This window comes from Salvelinus fontinalis, chromosome 17 (genome assembly GCF_029448725.1).
Source record: "Salvelinus fontinalis isolate EN_2023a chromosome 17, ASM2944872v1, whole genome shotgun sequence".
NCBI classification, from domain to species: Eukaryota; Metazoa; Chordata; class Actinopteri; order Salmoniformes; family Salmonidae; genus Salvelinus; species Salvelinus fontinalis.
This window is the reverse complement of record NC_074681.1, coordinates 4,447,512-4,470,678: the sequence shown is the minus strand read 5'-3', so window position 1 is coordinate 4,470,678 and position 23,167 is coordinate 4,447,512. Positions and strand designations below refer to the sequence as shown.

The 23,167-nt window shown below is 43.7% G+C and overlaps 1 protein-coding gene across 2 annotated transcripts in view; it reads left to right on the top strand.

Moving 5' to 3' along the window:
* The first annotated feature begins 333 nt into the window (after window positions 1-333).
* The window catches only part of LOC129813609 (kin of IRRE-like protein 1), a 95,120-nt gene continuing 72,286 nt past the window's right edge, over window positions 334-23,167 (top strand). Inside the window, exon 1 of one of the 2 annotated variants that reach the window (XM_055865946.1) lies at window positions 334-839. In XM_055865946.1, the coding sequence (XP_055721921.1) occupies window positions 791-839 (49 nt within the window). In that variant the 5' untranslated portion in view covers window positions 334-790. The remainder of the gene's footprint in view (window positions 840-23,167) is intronic. The other variant, XM_055865947.1, reaches the window with a different exon arrangement.

The window sequence follows — 23,167 nt, the reverse complement described above, 5'->3', positions numbered from 1 at the left end:
AAATAAATTAGAACAGATGGAAAAGCTTCCATTACCACTTAGTAGTATGGCTCAGCACAGACAGTTTTTTTTTTTTTTTTTATCTGCCATTTCCATGTGTTCGAGGCAAACACTTGCAACCCACGTCTTGATATTAGAAGCAGTAATCCAAAATGTAAGCTGTTATTAAGAATGTAACCTGTACTGATTATAGTTCATTTTTAGTAATGGTATAACCTCATCCCTGTTAGGTCTATGAGGCACGTATCACTGATGACAAACACACAATGATTAACTGGTAGAGAGGCACGGGGCAACAAAGGACTTTCATGTAAGAGAATAACTGATGGTGTGCACAAGGGTGCAGTTCCCCATTTCGCCTCCTGCAATCATAGAGCGCACTTATCCGTTTGCGGAGTAAAAAGATGTGATTTGGAGTAGCCTAGTCTAGGCTTTGGGTACGTTCTGTGGTGATTCTGTAGAGAGAGGCAGCGAGAAGAAAGAAGAGGAATTCACTCTTTAATGAGTGTACGGCTGTGCACGCAGCCTGAGAAAAGAGTGAGAACGAAGGAAAGGAAATAAGAAGAAAGTGGTGATAGATTTGAGGCACAAAACAAGTAAAGCCGAGGAGGGACACGGACCGGAGACGAAACAAACCGCTGCAATTGACAATCAACCAAAGGATTGCTAATTATTCCCGTTATTGACGCTTAAAACTAGGCTATTTCTAGGGGAATTGATGGTGTCTCCACAGAGCAGAAGTCTAACGGACCTTGCCGAGGGGAGGAACTCGAATGCACTCGGCTGAATCATGCTGATGTTGTTGTGGATAATAACTTTGGCTATCAGTTTTAACAAAGGTGAGGAAACCTGAAACCCGGTGATATGGTCACCTGCTTGCATTTTTATACCTTCTGGTTATATCCAGTGGGAGCAAAATAGTCAACGTTTTTATGTATCAATACCTCATCAGTCTTTCCGTATCCTACCTCTGTCCAGTGAATACTATGTGTGTATCACATTCCACGTTTTAGAATATATGTTTGAAGTTTTTCACGAGTTTGTGCAGACTGAACGCTGGAATAGGATCATTGAGCTGAAGGTTATGATGGGAACGGAGGCATTATTAGTGGTCTCCCGGAAAACATGTTGTGGGAAACTGAGAATTAAAATGCAGACCATATAGCCTAGTGACATTTGGTTTATATTTCCACACTTAAAAACGATTGTTCGTGCAGCCTGTATCAGGCGCTCAGAGAGAGAGAACCGGGACAGACTGCGGCTGCATGTAGGTCTGATATGACCTTTTGTATTGCATTAACCGAAATCATTCACACAACTAACGTCTAGTTTATAACACTAGTCTATAGCCCTTTGTCACGGGAGAAATATGATAAGCCTACACACATAATATCATTACTCACTGCGTATGTTGTGCCAGAGAGAGAGATACGTTGATGAGGAAATGGCTGAATGATCAGAACACGGAAAACTGGGAAACTCCAGCCCGACTAGAACATAACAGTCACCAACCAGATCAATATCAAAAACCAAGACAACTATGTATCTCGCTAGTGCAGGGGTGTCACTCATTTTGCCCCCGGGGACCGCATTCGGTCTTCAATAAGGTCCGGAGGGCCGAACTGAAAATGTGCTATATTTCTTGCCAAAAATGAGCAAACAAATGTCCTCTATCCATCGTTTTTGGAATTTTCGATGGTTCTGACAGTCTCTTTCATTTCGGTGATTATTAGCGAGCTGGACACAATCAAGAAACGGTGTAAATGTAGATCCATTATAATTTCTACACATTTTAAAGTAGGTTATATTGAGTTGCATGTAGGTAGTCTCGTGCTGATCGTGCGCCAGTGCGCGTGATTATTTAGCACAGATCTTAGACAGAGAACGGCGGGGAGGTGCACTCGCTTGTCTAAAGAAGGTACGCGGAATGTAGGCAAATAGACTATTTTACCTTCACATATAAGGTAAACATGTAAAAAAATATGTTTTAGGGCTACTGATAGCTGTTATGATTTTTTTTTGATTGATCATCTCTTTCCACTTTGTCCAACACTATTTCGTGTCTAACGAAACGTCATGGCACGCGATAGCAGCTCTAAATAAGGCTTTGATTAATCGTGGTGCGTGAGGATCGGTTCCGTTAACGGAAGAAAGGGGACCTGTTTGATTATGGACAATTGTTCTCTCGTGCCTGTGCCGTTGGTTCTCTCGTGGAGCCGCTACACGCGCTGCTCATCACCGGTTGCTGAGGAGATCTCACTCCTGTGTGCTCGAGCACACAGCATACCTGCATCTGCACCTGAGAGTCCTGGCGCCAGTCCTGTTCTGTGCTGATACAACAGCAGTATAATACATCTATTACATCAGCCATTCATACAGCTTCATTCAGTTATGACGCCATTATCAATAGCCATACCCATCACATACACTGTTGACAAACCTCCTTATGAGACAGAGTAGGCTTCTTTTTTTTAAAACCGTTTTACAGCTCTGCTACCATAAGAGGAAGGGAAAATAGGCTTGACAGAGAAAGAGAGAGGAATAACTAGACACATAAAAGAGGCATATTATTGACAGAGAAAGAGAGAGGAATAACTAGACACATAAAAGAGGCATATTATTGACAGAGAAAGAGAGAGGAATAACTAGACACATAAAAGAGGCATATTATTGACAGAGAAAGAGAGAGGAATAACTAGACACATAAAAGAGGCATATTATTGACAGAGAAAGAGAGAGGAATAACTAGACACATAAAAGAGGCATATTATTGACAGAGAAAGAGAGAGGAAGAACTAGACATGTCCTGCAGCTTTGGTCACTGCCCTGTTTGCTTCTATCTCAGTGTATAATAAATAGTTCAGGATCACCAGAAGTAGTATGGTGAATTCAATCCCTAGGTCCGCATGCCAAATGGCACCCTATTGCCTACCTAATGCACTACATTTGACCAGAGCCCTATAGTTGTTCTGTGCACCTGCATAACTAGTCTATTATCTTGTCGTTAGTAAATCACTCCATTAACAACAATTCCATTTATGAAAAACCTTGATATGATGTTTTTCAGAACAACAGTCTAAAAATGTCCACGGGCCACGTTCCAAACGGGGCTCCCGAGTGGTGCAGTGGTCTAAGGCACTGCATCTCAGTGCTAGAGGCGTCACTACAGACACTCTGGATCGATTCCAGGCTGTATCACAACCGGCCGTGATTGTGAGTCTCATAGAGCGGTGCACAATTGGCCCAGCGTCGTCCGGGTTTGGCCGGGGTAGGCTGTCATTGTAAAATAAGAATTTGTTCTTAACTGACTTTCGGCGCGGCAGGTGGCCTAGTGGTTAGCACGTTGGGCCAATAACCGTAAGGTTGCTAGTTCGAATCCCCGAGGTGACAAGGTAAAAATCTGTCGTTCTTCCCCTGAACAAGGCAGTTAACCCACTGTTCCTAGGCTGTCATTGTAAATAAGAATTTGTTCTTAACTGACTTGCCTAGTTGAATAAAGGTTGAAAAAATGTATGGGGATATGTTGTTGAGAGCCAATGTGGGAGTGAAAAGTGAGGATGTTTGCGTGTCTGTTGGGGAATTACGAGTGACACACATCAATCTCCCCCATTCTGCCATGCTGAATTAGAGATACTTTGAGAGGGAAAGGGGGCAGAGAGACATGGCCCTGACATGGAGAGAGGTTGGAAACTGGAGAGAGAGAGCAGGGGGCAGAGAGGGACATGTGTACGGAGACATGGCCCTGACATGGAGAGAGGTTTGAAGCTAGAGAGAGAGAGAGGGAGATAATAATTAAAAATGGCATTGGGAACCCACTATTATAGATTGATTAGTAATTTAGGTGACTAGAGAACGACTTAAGTTTCAGGGCAGGTGGGTGTCCAGAAAAAAATGTCTAGCCATTCAAATAAGTCATCTTATACAATCTAATCAAATCTAATACTACACCTCTTGACATGGATGATATGAATGAGTATTAGACCCAGACCCTACCCTTAAAGTGGCTTTGGCTTTGTCCCCAAATGATGCCCTTTTGGCACCCCTGTGGGCCCTGGTGAAAAGTAGTGCACTAGATAGGGAATAGGTTGCCATTTGGGATACATATTTATTTTGTGGTGTGTGTTTGATAGAAGTTGGAGAGATCAGCCACTTCTTTTTAGGAGAGAGGGAGAATCAACTTACTCAGTCTCTTCTCTCCTGTTGAGGGAATTCTTTCAAAGGGATTCAGACATCAAAACCAAACAGCATTGGAGGGTATATGTCAACAAAAAGGACTAAAGAGCAAGTATGACACGTGATGAGAAGGATGTTGAGGTAGTTTCTAAATCTCTCTATCTTCCTTTCGCTCTGTCTCACTCTCTCTCTCTCTCCCTCTCTCTCTCCCTCTATCTCTTTGTTGTCTGTGAGAAAAGGAATTCAATGATGCTCACCTGGCGTTTTTTGACACTTGAAATCCATTCCAAGATTCCTCTAAAAATAGCTTCACTAATGTATGACTCCATATTGATAAATGACAACATAAAATATCAATAATGTGTTTACATCTAAATTCCAGCCTAAGCATATTTGTCTATGGTGGTGTTTGTCTGTTCAGAGCTGGCTTTGTGATAGGTCTTTCATGGCACATCTACAGTCCACCAATTACACCGGCCACCAAATGGCACCTTTTCCCTTTGTAAGGCACTACTTCTGATCAGAGCACTATGAGCCGAGTGCACCATATTAGGGAATAGAGTGCCATTTGAGCCACTTATTTCCATCACACAAAAGAACCAGGCCAGATTGAGGCAATTGTGATATATTATGACACAATTCTGTGGCGTTTTTGTTTGTTTTGGTGTTCTCCAGTTTTTTTGGGGGGGGTCCTGTTCGTGCAATTCGTAGTTCATCAGTGATTGATCAACAGTACTATTCTTAGTAGGAGTGGTAACAAAGGACGGGATTCTTCAATGAAGTGATTGTTTTCATTCATTGACATTAGTTACAGTTACAGATTTCCCTGATTTATCTTAGATTGATTTGGACTATTTTATGGAAGTAAACTCACCAAAAAAATAAACGGCCCTTTTTCAGGACCCTGTCTTTCAAAGATAATTCGTAAAAATCTAAATAACTTCACAGATCTTCATTGTAAAGGGTTTAAACACTGTTTCCCATGCTTGTTCAATGAACCATAAACAATGAATGAACATGCACCTGTGGAATGGTCGTTAAGACACTAACAGCTTACAGACGGTAGGCAATTAAGGTCACAGTTATGAAAACGTAGGACACTAAAGAGGCCTTTCTACTGACTCTGAAAAACACCAAAAGAAAGATGCCCAGGGTCTCTACTCATCTGCGTGAACGTGCCTTAGGTATGCTGCAAGGAGGCATGAGGACTGCAGATGTGGCCAGGGCAATAAATTGCAATGTTCGTACTGTGAGACGCCTAAGACAGAGTTACAGGGAGAGCTGATCGTCTTCGCAGTGGCAGACCACGTGTAACAACACATACACAGGATCGGTACATCCGAACAGCACACCTGCTGGACCGGTACAGGATGGCAACAACAACTGCCTGAGTTACACCAGGAAGGCACAATCCCTCCGTCAGTGCTCATGTAACAGTTCAGCTTCTGTCCCTCTCCTCGCCCTGACCTGGGCTCGAACCAGGGACCCTCTGCACACATCGACAACAGCCACCCTCGAAACATTGTTACCCATCGCTCCACAAAAACCGCGGTCCTTGCAGAGCAAGGGGAACAACTACTTCAAGGTCTTAGAGCGAGTGATGTCAGCGATTGAAACGCTATTAGCGCGCACCCCGCTAACTAGCTAGCCATTTCACATCGGTTACACTCAGACTGTCTGCAATAGGCTGAGAGAGGCTGGACTGAGGGCTTGTAGGCCTGTTGTAAGGCAGGTCCTTACCAGACATCACCGGCAGCAACGTCGCCTATGGGCACAAACTCATCATCGCTGGACCAGACAGGACTGGCAAAAAGTGCTCTTCACTGGCAAGTCGCGTTTTTTTCTCACCAGGGGTGATGGTCGGATTCGCGTTTATTGTCGAAGGAATGAGCTTTACATCGAGGTCTGTACTCTGGAGTGGGATCGATTTGGAGGTGGAGGGTCCGTCATGGTCTGGGGCGTGTCACAGCATCATTGGACTGAGCTTGTTGTCATTGCAGGCAATCTCAATGCTGTGCGTTACAGGGAAGACATCCTCCTCCCTCATGTGGTACATCCTGACATGACCCTCCAGCATGACAATGCCACCAGCCATACTGCTCGTTCTGTGTGTGATTTCAGCAGGTGGCCACACCAGATACTGACTGTTACTTTTGATTTTGACCCCCCCCCCTTTGTTCAGGGACACATTATTCCATTTCTGTTAGTCACATGTCTGTGGAACTTGTTCAGTTTATGTCTCAGTTGTTGAATCTTGTCATGTTCATGCAAATATTTACACATGTGAAGTTTGCTGAAAATAAACACAGTTGACAGAGAGAGGACGTTTCTTTTTTTGCTGAGTTTATATGCTGGCTATGTTGTTAGAGGGAAAACAATAATATTGACCCTTTTTTCAAGCAAATGTCTTTTAAGGGAGTATGTGAGCCACAGACATTCGCTTGAGCTAGCCAAGTTCTGCTAGGAGCAAACAGAACCTAGTATGTGGGCGCCTTTACAGTCATTCATGCATACATTTGAAGTATGGGAGGTCCCGGGAATCAGGGTAGCAGAGTGGGGTAGCGGAGGAGCGGAGTGGGGTAGCAGAGTGGGGTAGCGGAGTAGGGTAGCGGAGGAGCGGAGTAGGGTAGCGGAGTAGGGTAGAGGAGTGGGGTAGAGGAGTGGGGTAGCGGAGTAGGGTAGCAGAGGAGCGGAGTAGGGTAGCGGAGGAGCGGAGTAGGGTAGCGGAGTAGGGTAGAGGAGTGGGGTAGCAGAGGAGCGGAGTAGGGTAGAGGAGTGGGGTAGCGGAGTAGGGTAGCGGAGGAGCGGAGTAGGGTAGAGGAGTGGGGTAGCGGAGTAGCGGAGTGGGGTAGCATCATCAACATCCTTCTCTTGGCGTGCGTCCCCTATATAGTTCCTATGGGATGCAGCCTTGGTAAATGAAGTTGTGATTTGAGAGAGGTGGAGATGATGTCACTGTAGAAGATTTGGGTGTCATTGTTCTGGTGGAGGGGATTAGCATGGCTTTACACCTCAGGCAGTGTGTGTGTGTGTGTGTGTGTGTGTGTGTGTGTGTGTGTGTGTGTGTGTGTGTGTGTGTGTGTGTGTGTGTGTGTGTGTGTGTGTGTCTGTGTGTGTGTCTGTGTGTGTGTGTGTGTGTGTGTGTGTGTGTGTGTCTATGTGTGTGTGTGTGTGTGTGTGTGTGTGTGTGTGTGTGTGTGTGTGTGTGTGTGTGTGTGTGTGTGTGTGTGTGTGTGAATGTTCTACATAATATGAGTAATTGTGTTTTCTAACAAGGCAGGGTGAGAGCCAAATAAAAACAGGGTAACGATAAACTTTTCGTCCCCCACGAATCATGCAGACCCCCCCCCCCCCCCCACCCGATAGTGCCGATTTAAATATTGCATGCGACTAACAAATTTCAGTTAATTACTATAATCTACCGCCTTGGGCCAATCAGTGTAATTTTGAAAATGTTCTCTATGGCAAGACGCGTTATTCACCCAAGTTTCATCAAAATTGGGGCCAGTGCTGTCTGAGATATTGCGTGTGACGAACATACAGACGTACGGGCAGAGAAGATCCACAGTCACCTCTCCGATTTCATTGTGGGGGACAATACAATGTACCATAATGGAGCTATATGCAGGGAGTACCAGTACGGGATCAATGAGCAGGGGTATGAAGTATTTGAAGTAGATGTGTACATGACGGCAGGGTAACGTGGTATCAGGATAGACGACAATAAGAGTAAACATGTAGTCTTCCCTTGGGTTAATCAGTGTCATTTTTTATTTGCTGGATCTCTATGGCAAGACACATCATTCACCCAAGTTTCATCAAAAATTGGACCAGTGGTGTCATATCCCTGAGCATGTGTGCCAAATTATAGCACTCTGAGTAAAACAGATCAAGACATATAAACGTGTGCCCGTTATAGCGCCACCGTGTGGTCGTTATGAATGTTATTGCATGTGTTGAGTCTTGACAGTGTTTGCAACATGTGTACCACATTTTGTTACAATACAAATATCCTTGACTGATTTATATGTATTTATGTGCCAGACCACACCTACATAAATGTTTATTGGTCAATAGTAGCCAGGTTGTTTCAGGTCATAGTCTGGAAAATATTACATTGAGACAACTTTGTCCATAGACGCCATGTAGCAAGTTTCGTGCAGATCGGTCATTCGGTGCCAGAGGAGTAGTGTTTTAACTGTTTTTCACAAAATTCAAAATGGCGGAAGATCCATCATGGTGGACCTTATGGGTCCCTGAGGCAAATTTGTTCCTTGTGTGGAGAGGGACCTATGTACCGAAGGTCATGACTTTAGGTCAAACGAGGTGAGGGGCGTGACCTTTTAAAGTTAGCATTTTCAATTTTGTTATAGCGCCTCCATCTGGCCAATCAGTGTAATTGTGTAAATGCCAGATCTCTATGGCAAGAGACATCATTCACCCAAGTTTCATCAAAATTGAGCCAATGCTGTTTGAGATATTGCATGTGACTGACGTAGGAATGAATGTACGAACAAACGCACGGACAGACAGGGTGAACAATAAAAAGAGCATGTATACTGATGATAGAGGCAGAGATGTGGGGTAGAAAGAAGGAAAGAAAGAAAGAAAGAAAGAAAGAAAGAAAGAAAGAAAGAAAGAAAGAGAAGGAAATATCGAGGGAGGGAGGCAAAGATAATATTATTATGCTCTTTTTAAAATAAAATAAGTATGTTTCTATAGCAACCATCTAACCAGAGGCTGAAGAGAGAGGAGGGGTGCAGCGGTGGAGAGACTGTTTCCATAGCAACACACAAAGAGAGGGAGAAAAGGACTTATGGAAACTTAGAAGAAAAAAAACACAGCGGTACATTGAAAACTGTATATACGCAACATAGTCTAGTGTTGGTGTTGGAGATAGATAGAGGAGGGGAGGTGGAGAGAGGAAACAGGAGTGTAGTGTTGGTGTTGGAGATAGATAGAGGAGGGGAGGTGGAGAGAGGAAACAGGAGTGTATGTGTGTATGTGTTTAGTACAGGGGTTTCCAACCTTTTCTAGCATGAGAGCTACTTTTAAAGAGCATTGTTTTTTATATAGCTTTCAAATAGGCACATTCTACCCTGCACCTCTTCCCCAGGTCCTTGGTGTACAATATATGTGTTCTTATCAATACACTTGGTAATATAGCTAATGTTAATAAACAGTATTTGGCATAAAATAAAAAATATATTTTGTATTTTACCGAATTCTGTTTTCTCCATTTTATTTTTCCTGGTTTTGTTTTTTTTCTCTCAGTTTTTACTGTCAATATTACAATTATTCATAGAGAAACAGCGTATGTTCAGAGTCCATGTCAGTGCTTTTAAGGTCTGGAGAAAGAACAAACACATTTAGATTTTTGAGTGTATTTCCACCTTAATTGCAAGTGAGTGTTGCTCTAGCAATGTTTCTGCTGTTAGGCCTATGGCAGCAGAATATGTCATGGCAGAGTTTGCAAAACAATGGCCGCCCAATTGAAACAAATATTTATGATATACTGTAGTTCTGTCAGGTAAGCCTACTTTGCAGTGTACATTTAATTGAGAAGGTTTTTGGGGACGCCGGTTATCATTAGCATCGCTCACTGGCTACATACGCACTGATAGACAAACGCGTGAACCAAACAGACAGACAGGGGCAATATTGCTGGAAATTGGCAGGTGTTGTGTTACGTTTGGCTTTTTAAGCCAACAGTGGCTAACCAGGGGCGGGATAATGTCGATGTGACCTTTTGATTGGATAGTAGCCCCGGGAGCTTTATGCTTCTGACAGTTTGCTATGGAACACATAAAAAATACATGTACTTTCAGAATTGATTGGCGAGCTACTCTCCAGTTGGAGGCCCCTGGTGCAGTGTCTATAGTACAGGGCCAAGGAGAAACAGACGGATGGAGGAATGAAAAGACATTAATGAAAGGGATTATGATGCACTGCATATGGTAGAGGAGAAGAGGCTGAAGTCTGGTAGACCAGAGGTGACCCCATCACTGAGGAGGGAGAGAGAGAGTTGGGGGGGAGATAGAGAGAGGGGAGAGAGAGGAAGGAGAGAGAGGAAGAAGAGGGAGAGGAAGAGAGGAGAGAGAGAGGGGAAGAGAGAGGGCAGAAATAGAGAGCGGGAGAGAGAGAGGAAGAGAGGAAGGAGAGAGAGGGGAAGAGAGAGGACAGAAATAGAGAGCGGGAGAGAGAGAGGAAGAGAGAGGAAGAGAGGAGGGAGAGAGAGAGGAAAGATAGAGAGGGAGAGAGAGAGGAAGGAGAGAGAGGAAGAGAGAGGAAGAGAGAGAGGAAGGAGAGAGAGGGGAAGAGAGAGGACAGAAATAGAGAGCGGGAGAGAGAGAGGAAGAGAGGAAGGAGAGAGAGGGGAAGAGAGAGGACAGAAATAGAGAGCGGGAGAGAGAGAGGAAGAGAGAGGAAGAGAGGAGGGAGAGAGAGAGGAAAGATAGAGAGGGAGAGAGAGAGGAAGGAGAGAGAGAGGAAGAGAGAGAGGAAGGAGAGAGAGGACAGAAATAGAGCGGGAGAGAGAGAGGAAGAGAGGAAGGAGAGAGAGAGGAAAGATAGAGAGGACAGAAATAGAGCGGGAGAGAGAGAGGAAGGAGAGAGAGAGGAAGAGAGAGAGGAAAGATAGAGAGGACAGAAATAGAGCGGGAGAGAGAGAGGAAGAGAGAGAGAGGAAGAGAGAGAGGAAAGATAGAGAGGACAGAAATAGAGCGGGAGAGAGAGAGGAAGGAGAGAGAGAGGAAGGAGAGAGAGGACAGAAATAGAGCGGGAGAGAGAGAATTGATAGAGGGCTTAGAGTTCATAGAATTCTATCGACGAATGTCACGGTCTGTCTCCCCAAGTCGCAATGGTACTGAAGACCTGTGTCTCAAATGGCACTCTATTCCCTATATAGTCCACTACTTTTAATCAGAGCCCTATGCCACCCTGGTCAAAAGTAGTGCAATATATAAGGAATAGGGTGCCATTGGGATGATGACGGTCTCTCTCTCCAAGTCACAATCAATCTTTAGGCCTTCATTAGGTGTCATAGGAAGGACATGTAGTATATGTTCAATTACCATGGGTTACTAAAGATTTAACACACTGTTCAAGATATATATACGACACAGTAGTGTCCTGTGTACTGGCACATCAAGCTGCCTCACACTACAGAAACAGGAGGCTTCTGTCCTACGGGTCAAATAAAATAAAACATGTATTTGTCACATGTGCCAAATACTTTACAGTGAAATGCTTACTTACAAGCCCTTAACCAACAACGCAGTTTTAAGAAAATACAAAAAAAAGGTAAGAGATAAGAATAACAAATAGTTAAAGAGCAGCAGTAAATAAAAAATAGCGGGGCTATATACAGGGGGTACCGGTACAGAGTCAATGTGGAGGCTATATACAGGGGGTACCGGTACAGAGTCAATGTGGAGGCTATATACAGGGGGTACCGGTACAGAGTCAATGTGGAGGCTATATACAGGGGGTACCGGTACAGAGTCAATGTGGAGGCTATATACAGGGGGGTACCGGTACAGAGTCCATGTGGAGGCTATATACAGGGGGTACCGGTACAGAGTCAATGTGGAGGCTATATACAGGGGGTACCGGTACAGAGTCAATGTGGAGGCTATATACAGGGGGTACCGGTACAGGGTCAATGTGGAGGCTATATACAGGGGGTACCGGTACAGAGTCAATGTGGAGGCTATATACAGGGGGTACCGGTACAGAGTCAATGTGGAGGCTATATACAGGGGGGTACCGGTACAGAGTCCAAGTGGAGGCTATATACAGGGGGTACCGGTACAGGGTCAACGTGGAGGCTATATACAGGGGGTACCGGTACAGAGTCAACGTGGAGGCTATATACAAGGGGTACCGGTACAGAGTCAATGTGCGGGGGCACCGATTTTGATGTAATTGAGGTAATATGTACATGTAGGTAGAGTTATTAAAGTGACTATGCATAGATAATAACAGAGAATATCAGCAGGGTACATACATACATATATACATACATACATTTTTATTTATTTTATTTATTTCACCTTTATTTAACCAGGTAGGCAAATTGAGAACACGTTCTCATTTACAATTGCGACCTGGCCAAGATAAAGCAAAGCAGTTCGACACATACAACAACACATAGTTACACATGGAGTAAAACAAACATACAGTCAATAATACAGTGAAAATAAGTCTATATACAATATGAGCACGTGAGGTGAGATAAGGGAGGTGAAGGGAAACAAAATATATATATAAATAAAAAAATAAAAAAAATATAAAAAGGCCATGGTGGCGAAGTAAATACAATATAGCAAGTAAAAAAAAATAACACTGGAATGGTTGGTTTGCAGTGGAAGAAGGTGCAAAGTAGAGATAGAAATAATGGGGTGCAAAGGAGCAAAATAAATAAATACAGTAGGTAAAGAGGTAGTTGTTTGGGCTAAATTATAGATGGGCTATGTACAGGTGCAGTAATATATGAGCTGCTCTGACAGCTGGTGCTTAAAGCTAGTGAGGGAGATAAGTGTTTCCAGTTTCAGAGATTTTTGTAGTTCGTTCCAGTCATTGGCAGCAGAGAACTGGAAGGAGAGGCGGCCAAAGGAAGAATTGGTTTTGTGGGTGACCAGAGAGATATACCTGCTGGAGCGCGTGCTACGGGTGGGCGTTGCTATGGTGACCAGCGAGCTGAGATAAGGGGGGACTTTACCTAGCAGGGTCTTGTAGATGACCTGGAGCCAGTGGGTTTGGCGACGAGTGTGAAGCGAGGGCCAGCCAACGAGAGCGTACAGGTCGCAGTGGTGGGTAGTATATGGGGCTTTGGTGACAAAACGGATGGCACTGTGATAGACTGCATCCAATTTATTGAGTAGGGTTTTGGAGGCTATTTTGTAAATGACATCACCGAAGTCGAGGATTGGTAGGATGGTCAGTTTTACAAGGGTATGTTTGGCAGCATGAGTGAAGGATGCTTTGTTGCGGAATAGGAAGCCGATTCTAGATTTAACTTTGGATTGGAGATGCTTGATGTGAGTCTGGAAGGAGAGTTTACAGTCTAACCAGACACCTAGGTATTTGTAGTTGTCCACATATTCTAAGTCAGAGCCGTCCAGAGTAGTGATGCTGGACAGGCGGGCAGGTGCAGGCAGCGATCGGTTGAAGAGCATGCATTTAGTTTTACTTGTATTTAAGAGCAATTGGAGGCCACGGAAGGAGAGTTGTATGGCATTGAAGCTCGCCTGGAGGGTTGTTAACACAGTGTCAAGAGAAGGGCCAGAAGTATACAGAATAGTGTCGTCTGCGTAGAGGTGGATCAGAGACTCACCAGCAGCAAGAGCGACATCATTGATGTATACAGAGAAGAGAGTCGGTCCAAGAATTGAACCCTGTGGCACCCCCATAGAGACTGCCAGAGGTCCGGACAACAGACCCTCCGATTTGACACACTGAACTCGATCAGAGAAGTAGTTGGTGAACCAGGCGAGGCAATCATTAGAGAAACCAAGGCTGTCGAGTCTGCCGATGAGGATGTGGTGATTGACAGAGTCAAAAGCCTTGGCCAGGTCAATGAATATGGCTGCACAGTATTGTTTCCTATCGATAGCGGTTAAGATATCGTTTATGACCTTGAGCGTGGCTGAGGTGCACCCATGACCAGCTCTGAAACCAGATTGCATAGCGGAGAAGGTATGGTGGGATTCGAGATGGTCGGTAATCTGTTTGTTGACTTGGCTTTCGAAGACCTTAGAAAGGCAGGGTAGGATAGATATAGGTCTGTAGCAGTTTGGGTCTAGAGTGTCACCCCCTTTGAAGAGGGGGATAACCGCAGCTGCTTTCCAATCTTTGGGAATCTCAGACGACACGAAAGAGAGGTTGAAAAGGCTGGTAATAGGGGTGGCAACAATTTCAGCAGATAGTTTTAGAAAGAAAGGGTCCAGATTATCTAGCCCGGCTGATTTGTAAGGGTCCAGATTTTGCAGCTCTTTCAGAACATCAGCTGACTGTATTTGGGAGAAGGGGAAATGGGGAAGGCTTGGGCGAGTAGCAGAGGGGAGGGCAGTGCTGTTGACCGGGGTAGGGGTAGCCAGGTGGAAAGCATGGCCAGCCGTAGAAAAATGCTTATTGAAATTCTCAATTATAATGGATTTGTCGGTGGTGACAGTATTTCCTATCTTCAGTGCAGTTGGAAGCTGGGAGGAGGTGTTCTTATTCTCCATGGACTTTACAGTGTCCCAGAACTTTTTTGAGTTTGTGTTGCAGGAAGCAAATTTCTGCTTGAAAAAGCTAGCCTTGGCTTTTCTAACTGCCTGTGTATACTGGTTTCTAGCTTCCCTGAAAAGTTGCATATCACGGGGGCTGTTCGATGCTAATGCAGAACGCCATAGGATGTTTTTCTGTTGGTTAAGGGCAGTCAGGTCAGGAGAGAACCAAGGGCTATATCTGTTCCTGGTTCTAAATTTCTTGAATGGGGCGTGCTTATTCAAGATGGTGAGGAAGGCATTTTTAAAAAATGACCAGGCATCCTCTACTGACGGGATGAGATCAATATCCTTCCAGGATACCTCGGCCAGGTCAATTAGAAAGGCCTGCTCGCTGAAGTGTTTCAGGGAGCGTTTGACAGTGATGAGTGGAGGTCGTTTGATCGCTGACCCATTACGGATACAGGCAATGAGGCAGTGATCGCTGAGATCTTGGTTGAAAACAGTAGAGGTGTATTTGGAGGGCAAGTTGGTTAGGATGATGTCTATGAGGGTACCCGTGTTTACGGAATTGGGGTGATACCTGGTAGGTTCATTGATAATTTGTGTGAGATTGAGGGCATCAAGCTTAGATTGTAGGATGGCTGGGGTGTTAAGCATGTTCCAATTTAGGTCGCCTAGCAGCACAAGCTCTGAAGATAGATGGGGGGCAATCAGTTCACATATGGTGTCCAGAGCACAGCTGGGGGCAGAGGGTGGTCTATAGCAGGCGGCAACAGTGAGAGACTTGTTTTTAGAGAGGTGGATTTTTAAAAGTAGGAGTTCAAATTGTTTCGGAACAGACCTGGATAGTAAAACAGAACTCTGCAGGCAATCCTTGCAGTAGATTGCAACACCGCCCCCTTTGGCCGTTCTATCTTGTCTGAAAATCTTGTAGTTAGGGATGAAAATGTCAGAATTTTTGGTGGTCTTCCTAAGCCAGGATTCAGACACGGCTAAAACATCTGGGTTGGCAGAGTGTGCTAAAGCAGTGAACAAAACAAACTTAGGGAGGAGGCTTCTAATGTTAACATGCATGAAACCAAGGCTATTACGGTTACAGAAGTCATCAAAAGAGAGCGCCTGGGGAATAGGAGTGGAGCTAGGTACTGCAGGGCCTGGATTCACCTCTACATCACCAGAGGAACAGAGGAGGAGTAGGATAAGGGTACGGCTAAAAGCTATGAGAATTGGTCGTTTGGAACGTCTAGAACAGAGAGTAAAAGGAAGTTTCTGGGGGCGATAAAATAGCTTCAAGGAATAATGTACAGACAAACGTATGGTAGGATGTGAATACAGTGGAGGTAAACCTAGGTAATGGGTGATGATGAGAGAGATATAGTCTCTAGAAACATCATTGAAACCAGGTGATGTCATCGCATATGTGGGTGGTGGAACTGAGAGGTTGGATATATAGTGAGCAGGGCTAGAGGCTCTACAGTGAAATAAGCCAATAAACACTAACCAGAACAGCAATGGACAAGGCATATTTACATTAAGGAGAGGCATGCTTAATCGAGTGATCATAAGGGTCCAGTGAGTAGAGGTTGGTTGGGGGCACGGCGATCCAGACAGCTGGCCGGGTAGCTGGCTATCGGTAGCAAGATAACATAGGATGGAGGTCTGTTTTTATTTTTTTTATTTTTTATTTTTTTGTCACCTCGTTCGTTTCCGTCGGTAGATTAGTGGGGTTCCGTGTGGTAGAGGGGATCGATCCAATTGGCAAAATAGATATAGTGACCCAGGAAAAAAGAAAAAAAAAAGAAAATTGTCCGGTATATTTATTTAGATAGCAGCCGATAAGACAGCTAATAATTAGCAGATGGGTATTCAGAAACGTCGCAATGGAAAAGCCTGTTGAAACCACCTCGGACAATTACGTCGGCAGACCAGTCGTGATGGATCGGCGGGGCTCCGTGTCGGCAATAAAGGGTCCAGTCCAATTGGCAAAAGAGGTATTGTAGCCCAATAATTCGCTGGTAGGCCTCTTCGGCTAGCCGGCAGATGGGCCTAGCTCGAGGCTAGCTCAAGGCTAACTGGTGCTTGTTTCGGGACAGAGGTATTAGCCAGTAGTAGCCACCTGGTTGCAGCTAGCTAGCGACGATGATCCGGTGTAATTGTCCAGAGCTTGCGTCAGGAATCCGGTGATGTGGTAGAGAAAAAGCAGTCCTATATTCTCTGGGTTGATATCGCGCCTGCAGACTGGCAGGTATTTGCCCGAGCTGAAGCTGGCTGGTGTCCGAGTTAAGGGCGAAGACCGCAGCAGTGGCTAACTGACTACTAGCTAGTAGCTAGTTATCTGGCTAGCTTCTGATTGGGGTTACGGTTCTAAAGTATAAAAAATAGCAGATCCGTACCACATTGGGTGAGGCGGGTTGCGGGAATGTATATTCAGTTCCAAGATGGAAAGTGAAATTAAAATATATACGAAATGTATACAAAAAATGCGAGGAGTATTTACGCGGGACAAGACGGGACAAGACAAGACAAACACACGTCCGACTGCTACGCCTTCTTGGAACAGAATGGGTTAGGGTTACATACATACATACATACATACATACATACATACATACATACAAACATACATACATACATACATACAGTATATACATACATACAGTACATACATACATACATACATACATACATACATACATACACACACACACACACACACACACACACACACACACACACACACACACACACACACACACACACACACACACACACACACACATACATACATACATACATACATACATACAGTACATTTGGAAAGTATTCAGACCCGATGTGAACTTTTTTGCTATAGTATTTTTATATAGGGACATAAAACTAAAACTGAGGTGGAACAAGCCCCCTTTTTTCCCCCTCGTGTATCCGGGACTGCAAGCAGAGCTGCTTTATCGAGACACAAATATCCTGCTTTTTCATTTGGTGCATAGGTGCAAATACAGACACAGCTTGGCTACATTGTAACTGCAAAGTGGCCATGATGCACTTGCATATAGGGCTCAGCCAGGACTGTTACTTTTGTAACTAAACAAAAACATTTTAACAATGTGACTTAACCGATTGAAGTTGGGAAAATAGATGGTAGAAATGCAGAATGGTGTTCAATGTTAACAGCTTGGGGAGGGACATTATTTCACAGATTTAATCATGTAAATATTAGGCCTAGTGATTATTTCTCACTATCTACTTGCAAGCTACTCATTGACAGCCCGCTAGCAACCGTACATGCAAGTGCAACTTTTGGTAGGCTGATGGAAAGCTACCCAGTCACAGTCTCTGCTACAACTCTACAGTAAAGCCTAATCAGACTGTGCTCATGGGTGTTACGAGCAACGTGAAATGATACAATGAATTTGCTCGGGGTGCACGCAGCTCAAATGATATGTAACAACACCATTTCGACCAACCAACGTTAGAAATGTAACAACAGCACAACAAAATAGATAAGCAAATATATTTTGCAGGGGCCTTTTCATTTTAAACACCAGTGGTGCAACCAGTTCTTTATAACTGAACCAAAACAGTGGAATGAGGGACTGAACCAAAACAGTGGAATGAGGGACTGAACCAAAACAGGGGAATGAGGGCATGAGGGACTGAACCAAAACAGTGGCATGAGGGACTGAACCAAAACAGTGGAATGAGGGACTGAACCAAAACAGTGGAATGAGGGACTGAACCAAAACAGTGGCATGAGGGACTGAACCAAAACAGTGGCATGAGGGACTGAACCAAAACAGTGGAATGAGGGACTGAACCAAAACAGTGGAATGAGGGACTGAACCAAAACAGTGGCATGAGGGACTGAACCAAAACAGTGGAATGAGGGACTGAACCAAAACAGGGGAATGAGGGACTGAACCAAAACAGTGGAATGAGGGACTGAACCAAAACAGTGGCATGAGGGACTGAACCAAAACAGTGGAATGAGGGACTGAACCAAAACAGTGGAATGAGGGACTGAACCAAAACAGTGGAATGAGGGACTGAACCAAAACAGTGGCATGAGGGACTGAACCAAAACAGTGGAATGAGGGACTGAACCAAAATAGGGGAATGAGGGACTGAACCAAACAGTGGAATGAGGGACTGAACCAAAGCACTGGCATGAGGGACTGAACCAAAACAGGGGAATGAGGGACTGAACCAAAACAGTGGAATGAGGGACTGAACCAAAACAGCAGCATAAGGGACTGAACCAAAACAGTGGAATGAGGGACTGAACCAAAACAGTGGCATGAGGGACTGAACCAAAACAGTGTGCACAGGAGCAAAGCAAAACTTTCCAGTGGTCAAAACCCTTTATCTTGAGGCGATGGCAAAAGGCAATGCTCATTATGTGTTTTCAGCTGCTATTGTCCTCCTATTGCTGTGTGCTGTGCTGTCTATGACAATGATGTCACTGAGTCCGGGCTGTCGCCTCTCGTCGAGATCTGCAGCCATTTCATTTGTCGGCTCCTTGATGATTGTCTGTCTGCGTCCCCAAATGGAACCCTATTCCCCAGTGCACTATAGGCCTCTGATGAAACGTAGAGTACTATATAGGGAATAGGGCTCTGATCAAACGCAGTATACTATATAGGGAATAGGGTGCAATTTGGGATGCAGATTCTGTCTGCCACCATGCCTCCCTGAGCTCAGCACATTTAGACAGGTCAAGACGCTCTACTCATCTCATCTCTCTGACTACGTCCCAAATGGCAACCTATTCCACAGGACTCTGGTCAAAAGTAGTGCACTATATAGGTCATAGGGTGTCATTTGGGACGTGTCTGTCTGCTGTTGGGTGCTGTCGGCCCAAAACACGTCCACACTACCTTCACAGTGCTTTATCATTCAGGTTTTAATGACATGAAATGTGCATACAATCTTAATAAAAACAAGGTGCTATCAGGAACCTAAAAGGGTTCTTCGGCTGTCCCCATAGGAGAACCCTTTGAAGAACCCTTTTTGGTTCCAGGTATAACCTTTTTCAAATCAAATTGTATTTGTCACATGCGCCGAATACAACAGTAGACCTTACAGTGAAATGTTTACTTACAAGCCCTTATACAACAATGCGTTTTTAAGAAAAATAAGTGTTAAGTAAAAAATATATAAGTAAAAATTAATAAAATAAATCAATCAATCAAAATAATTAAAGAGCACCAGTAAAATAGCAATAGTGAGGCTATATACAGGGGGTACCGGTACAGAGTCAATGTGCGGGGCCACCGGTTAGTTGAGGTAATTGAGGTAATATGTACATGTAGGTAGAGTTAAAGTGATAGATAATTAACAGAGAGAAGCAGTAGCGTAAAAGAGGGGGAGGGCAATGCAAATAGTCTGGGTAGCCATTTGATTAGCTGTTCAGGAGTCTTATGTGTTGGGGTTTGAAGCTGTTAAGAAGCCTTTTGGACCTAGACCGTGCGGTAGCAGAGAGAACAGTCTATGACTAGGGTAGTTGGAGTCTTTGACAATTTTTAGGGCCTTCCTCTGACACCGCCAAGTATAGAGGTCCTGGACGGCAGGAAGCTTGGCCCCAGTGATGTACTGGGCCATACGCACTACCCTCTATAATGCCTTGCAGTTGGAGGCCGAGCAGTTGCCATACCAGCCAGTGATGCAACCAGTCAGGATGCTCTCGATGGTGCAGCTGTAGAACCTTTTGAGGATCTGAGGACCCATACCAAATCTTTTCAGTCTCCTGAGGGGGAATAGGCTTTGTCGTGACCTCTTCACGAATGTCTTGGTGTGTTTACACATAAGGCAATTCTAGGTCTTGTGGCATATTTTGGTTAAAATATCCCCAATTCAATGGAATTGCAACCCTCTGCATGCACAGTGCATTCTTCCATCACATGTACAGCTGATTCTCAAGATCTTGCACACTAATGAGATGCTTTTGAGCCCACACTACTACACTGTCTGAGCCAGTTTCTGGTGAGTTTTGATTACAATACTGGGTGGGGTGAATATATTTTATATGACATACATGATTTTTTGTTAACTAGTAAATTGTAGCCTACAGCAAAGTGTGTTTAAATCATTTTTAACTTGTTAACAATTTCTGCTAGTTAGTGTTTGCTACCGTGTGGGTTTTAGCTTGCTTGAGCCTGCTAACTAAGGAGTGTTAATTCACCATACATGTTTCATTATAAAACATTAATCTTACAAAGGAGTTGTTTAACCTGTTTGGGCTGCAGGGGCAGTATTGAGTAGCCGGATAAAAGGTGCCCATTTCAAACGGCCTCGTACTCAATTCTTGCTCGTACAATATGCATATTATTATTACTATTGGATAGAAAACACTCTCTAGTTTCTAAAACCGTTTGAATTATATCTGTGAGTAAAACAGAACTCATTTTGCAGCAAACTTCCTGACAGGAAGTGGAAAATCTGAAATCGATGCTCTCTTCTAGTGCCTGCCTATAAAGGTCCTTGATATTTATTAGAATACATGCACTTCATACGTCTTCCACTAGATGTCGACAGGCAGTGAGAGAAGAAATGGAGTGAATAACTTGATCTGGGGTCAAATAAAAGCTCTTTGTATGACGTGTCACCAGTTTCCTGTTTTCTGGAGAGCGTGTGAAGGGTCCTGGATTTGCCTTCTGATAAGCTGTCGTTATGGACGACTAATATCTCCGGCTTTGATTTTATTTGATACATGTGACAATATCATCGTAAAGTATGTTTTTTCAATATAGTTTTATTAGATTATTGAAATTTTTTCGGGACGTTAGGCGTATTGCGTTGTCTGCGTTTGTTCACGAAGGAGAGCTTAGCGCCACTTTGCTAGCTTTCCGTGCTAATTGACTGGAGAAGAGGACATTCTAAATCCAAACAACGATTGTTCCCGACAAAGGACCCCTTGTACAACATTCTGATGGAAGATCATCAAAAGTAGGACCCATTTTATGATGTTATTTCATTTATCTGTCGTACATGTGAACTAGTAGTTTGCGGCCAGGTTTTGGGCACGCTCTCGCCATAACGTAAACAGCATATCGTAATGAAGTTATTTTTAGAATTCTAACACTGCGATTGCATTAAGAACAAGTGTATCTATCATTTCCTATACAACATGTATTTTTTAGTTATGTTTATGAATAGTTATTTGGTCCGAATATGTGAGTGCCAGAAAAATATCCGGACGTTGTGGGAAAAAGATGCTACGTTAGCACAATGTATAACCACTGATTTCAGCTCTAAATATGCACATTTTCGAACAAAACATAAGTGTATGTATAACCTGATGTTATAGGACTGTCATCTGATGAAGCTTATCAAGGTTAGTCAAAAATTATATATCTTTTGCTGGTTTGTTACGATCGCTAACTTTTGCTGCTGGGGAATGGCTTGTGTTTCTGGCTATTTTGGTAAGCTAATATAATGCTATATTGTGTTTTCGCTGTAAAACACTTAAGAAATCGGAAATATTGGCTGGAATCACAAGATGCCTGTCTTTCATTTGCTGTACACCATGTATTTTTCAGAAATGTTTTATGATGAGTATTTAGGTATTTGACGTTGGTGTCTGTAATTACTCTGGCTGCTTCGGTGCCATTTCTGGCGGTAGCTGTGATGGTAGCTGCAATGTAAAACTGATTTATAGCTCAAATATGCACATTTTTCGAACAAAACATAGATTTATTGTATAACATGTTATAAGACTGTCATCTGATGAAGTTGTTTCTTGGTTAGTTTGGTTGGTTCTTGGTTAGTTAGGTTGGCTTTGTGCATGCTACCTGTGCTGTGAAAAATGTCTGTCCTTTTTTGTATTTGGTGGTGAGCTAACATAAATATACGTGGTGTTTTCGCTGTAAAACATTTTAGAAATCGGACATGTTGGCTGGATTCACAAGATGTTTATCTTTCAAATGCTGTATTGGACTTGTTAATGTGTGAAAGTTAAATATTTCTAAAAACTATATTTTGAATTTCGCGCCCTGCACTTGAAGTGGCTGTTGTCATATTGTGCCCGGCTTCGGGCTTGCAGCCATAGGAAGTTAATCTAACTGCTTAACTATTTATCTGTACGTGAAATTGTATATATATTTTTTTACTCATTCTTTTCTAATCTTTACAGGAATATCAGGGCACTATCTGATGTGTGGAGACATTTCACTGCAGCTAATGTAGAAGGAAAAGCTGTGTACATTTGAAAATACTGTGCCAAATCCTATGTGAAGAATGCAACAAAGATGCAGAATCATCTGGCCAAGTGCATAAAGTTCCCTCAGCGCTCACAAAAAGCAACCTCTGACAAAAGTCCCTCTACTTCTATTCGAGGTGAAATTATAAATCAGACACCTTATCGATAGCAACAGCTCATGGTCCTCCTGGAATCAGAAGTTTTTTTGACTCAATGGAGGAACGTAGTCAGGGAAATGCTGATTAATGTCTTACTCGAGCTGTGTATGCAACTGGTTCACCTCTGATGCTCATAGGCAATGTGTATTGGAAGAGATTTTTCTTTGCCCAGCATATGTTCTATGTTCTTTGCCCAGTTCTTTGCCCACATCCTTCCAACCAGACATGCTTTATCTACTCATTTTCTGGATGCAGAGTTCAAGTGAAAGTCAAGCAAATCATAGAGGAAGCAGACTGTATTGCAATCATCTCTGATGGGTGGTCGAATGTTTGTGGGCAAGGAATAATTAACTACATCATCTCCACCCCTCAACCAGTATTCTACAAGAGCACAGACACAAGGGACAACAGACACACCGGTCTCTACA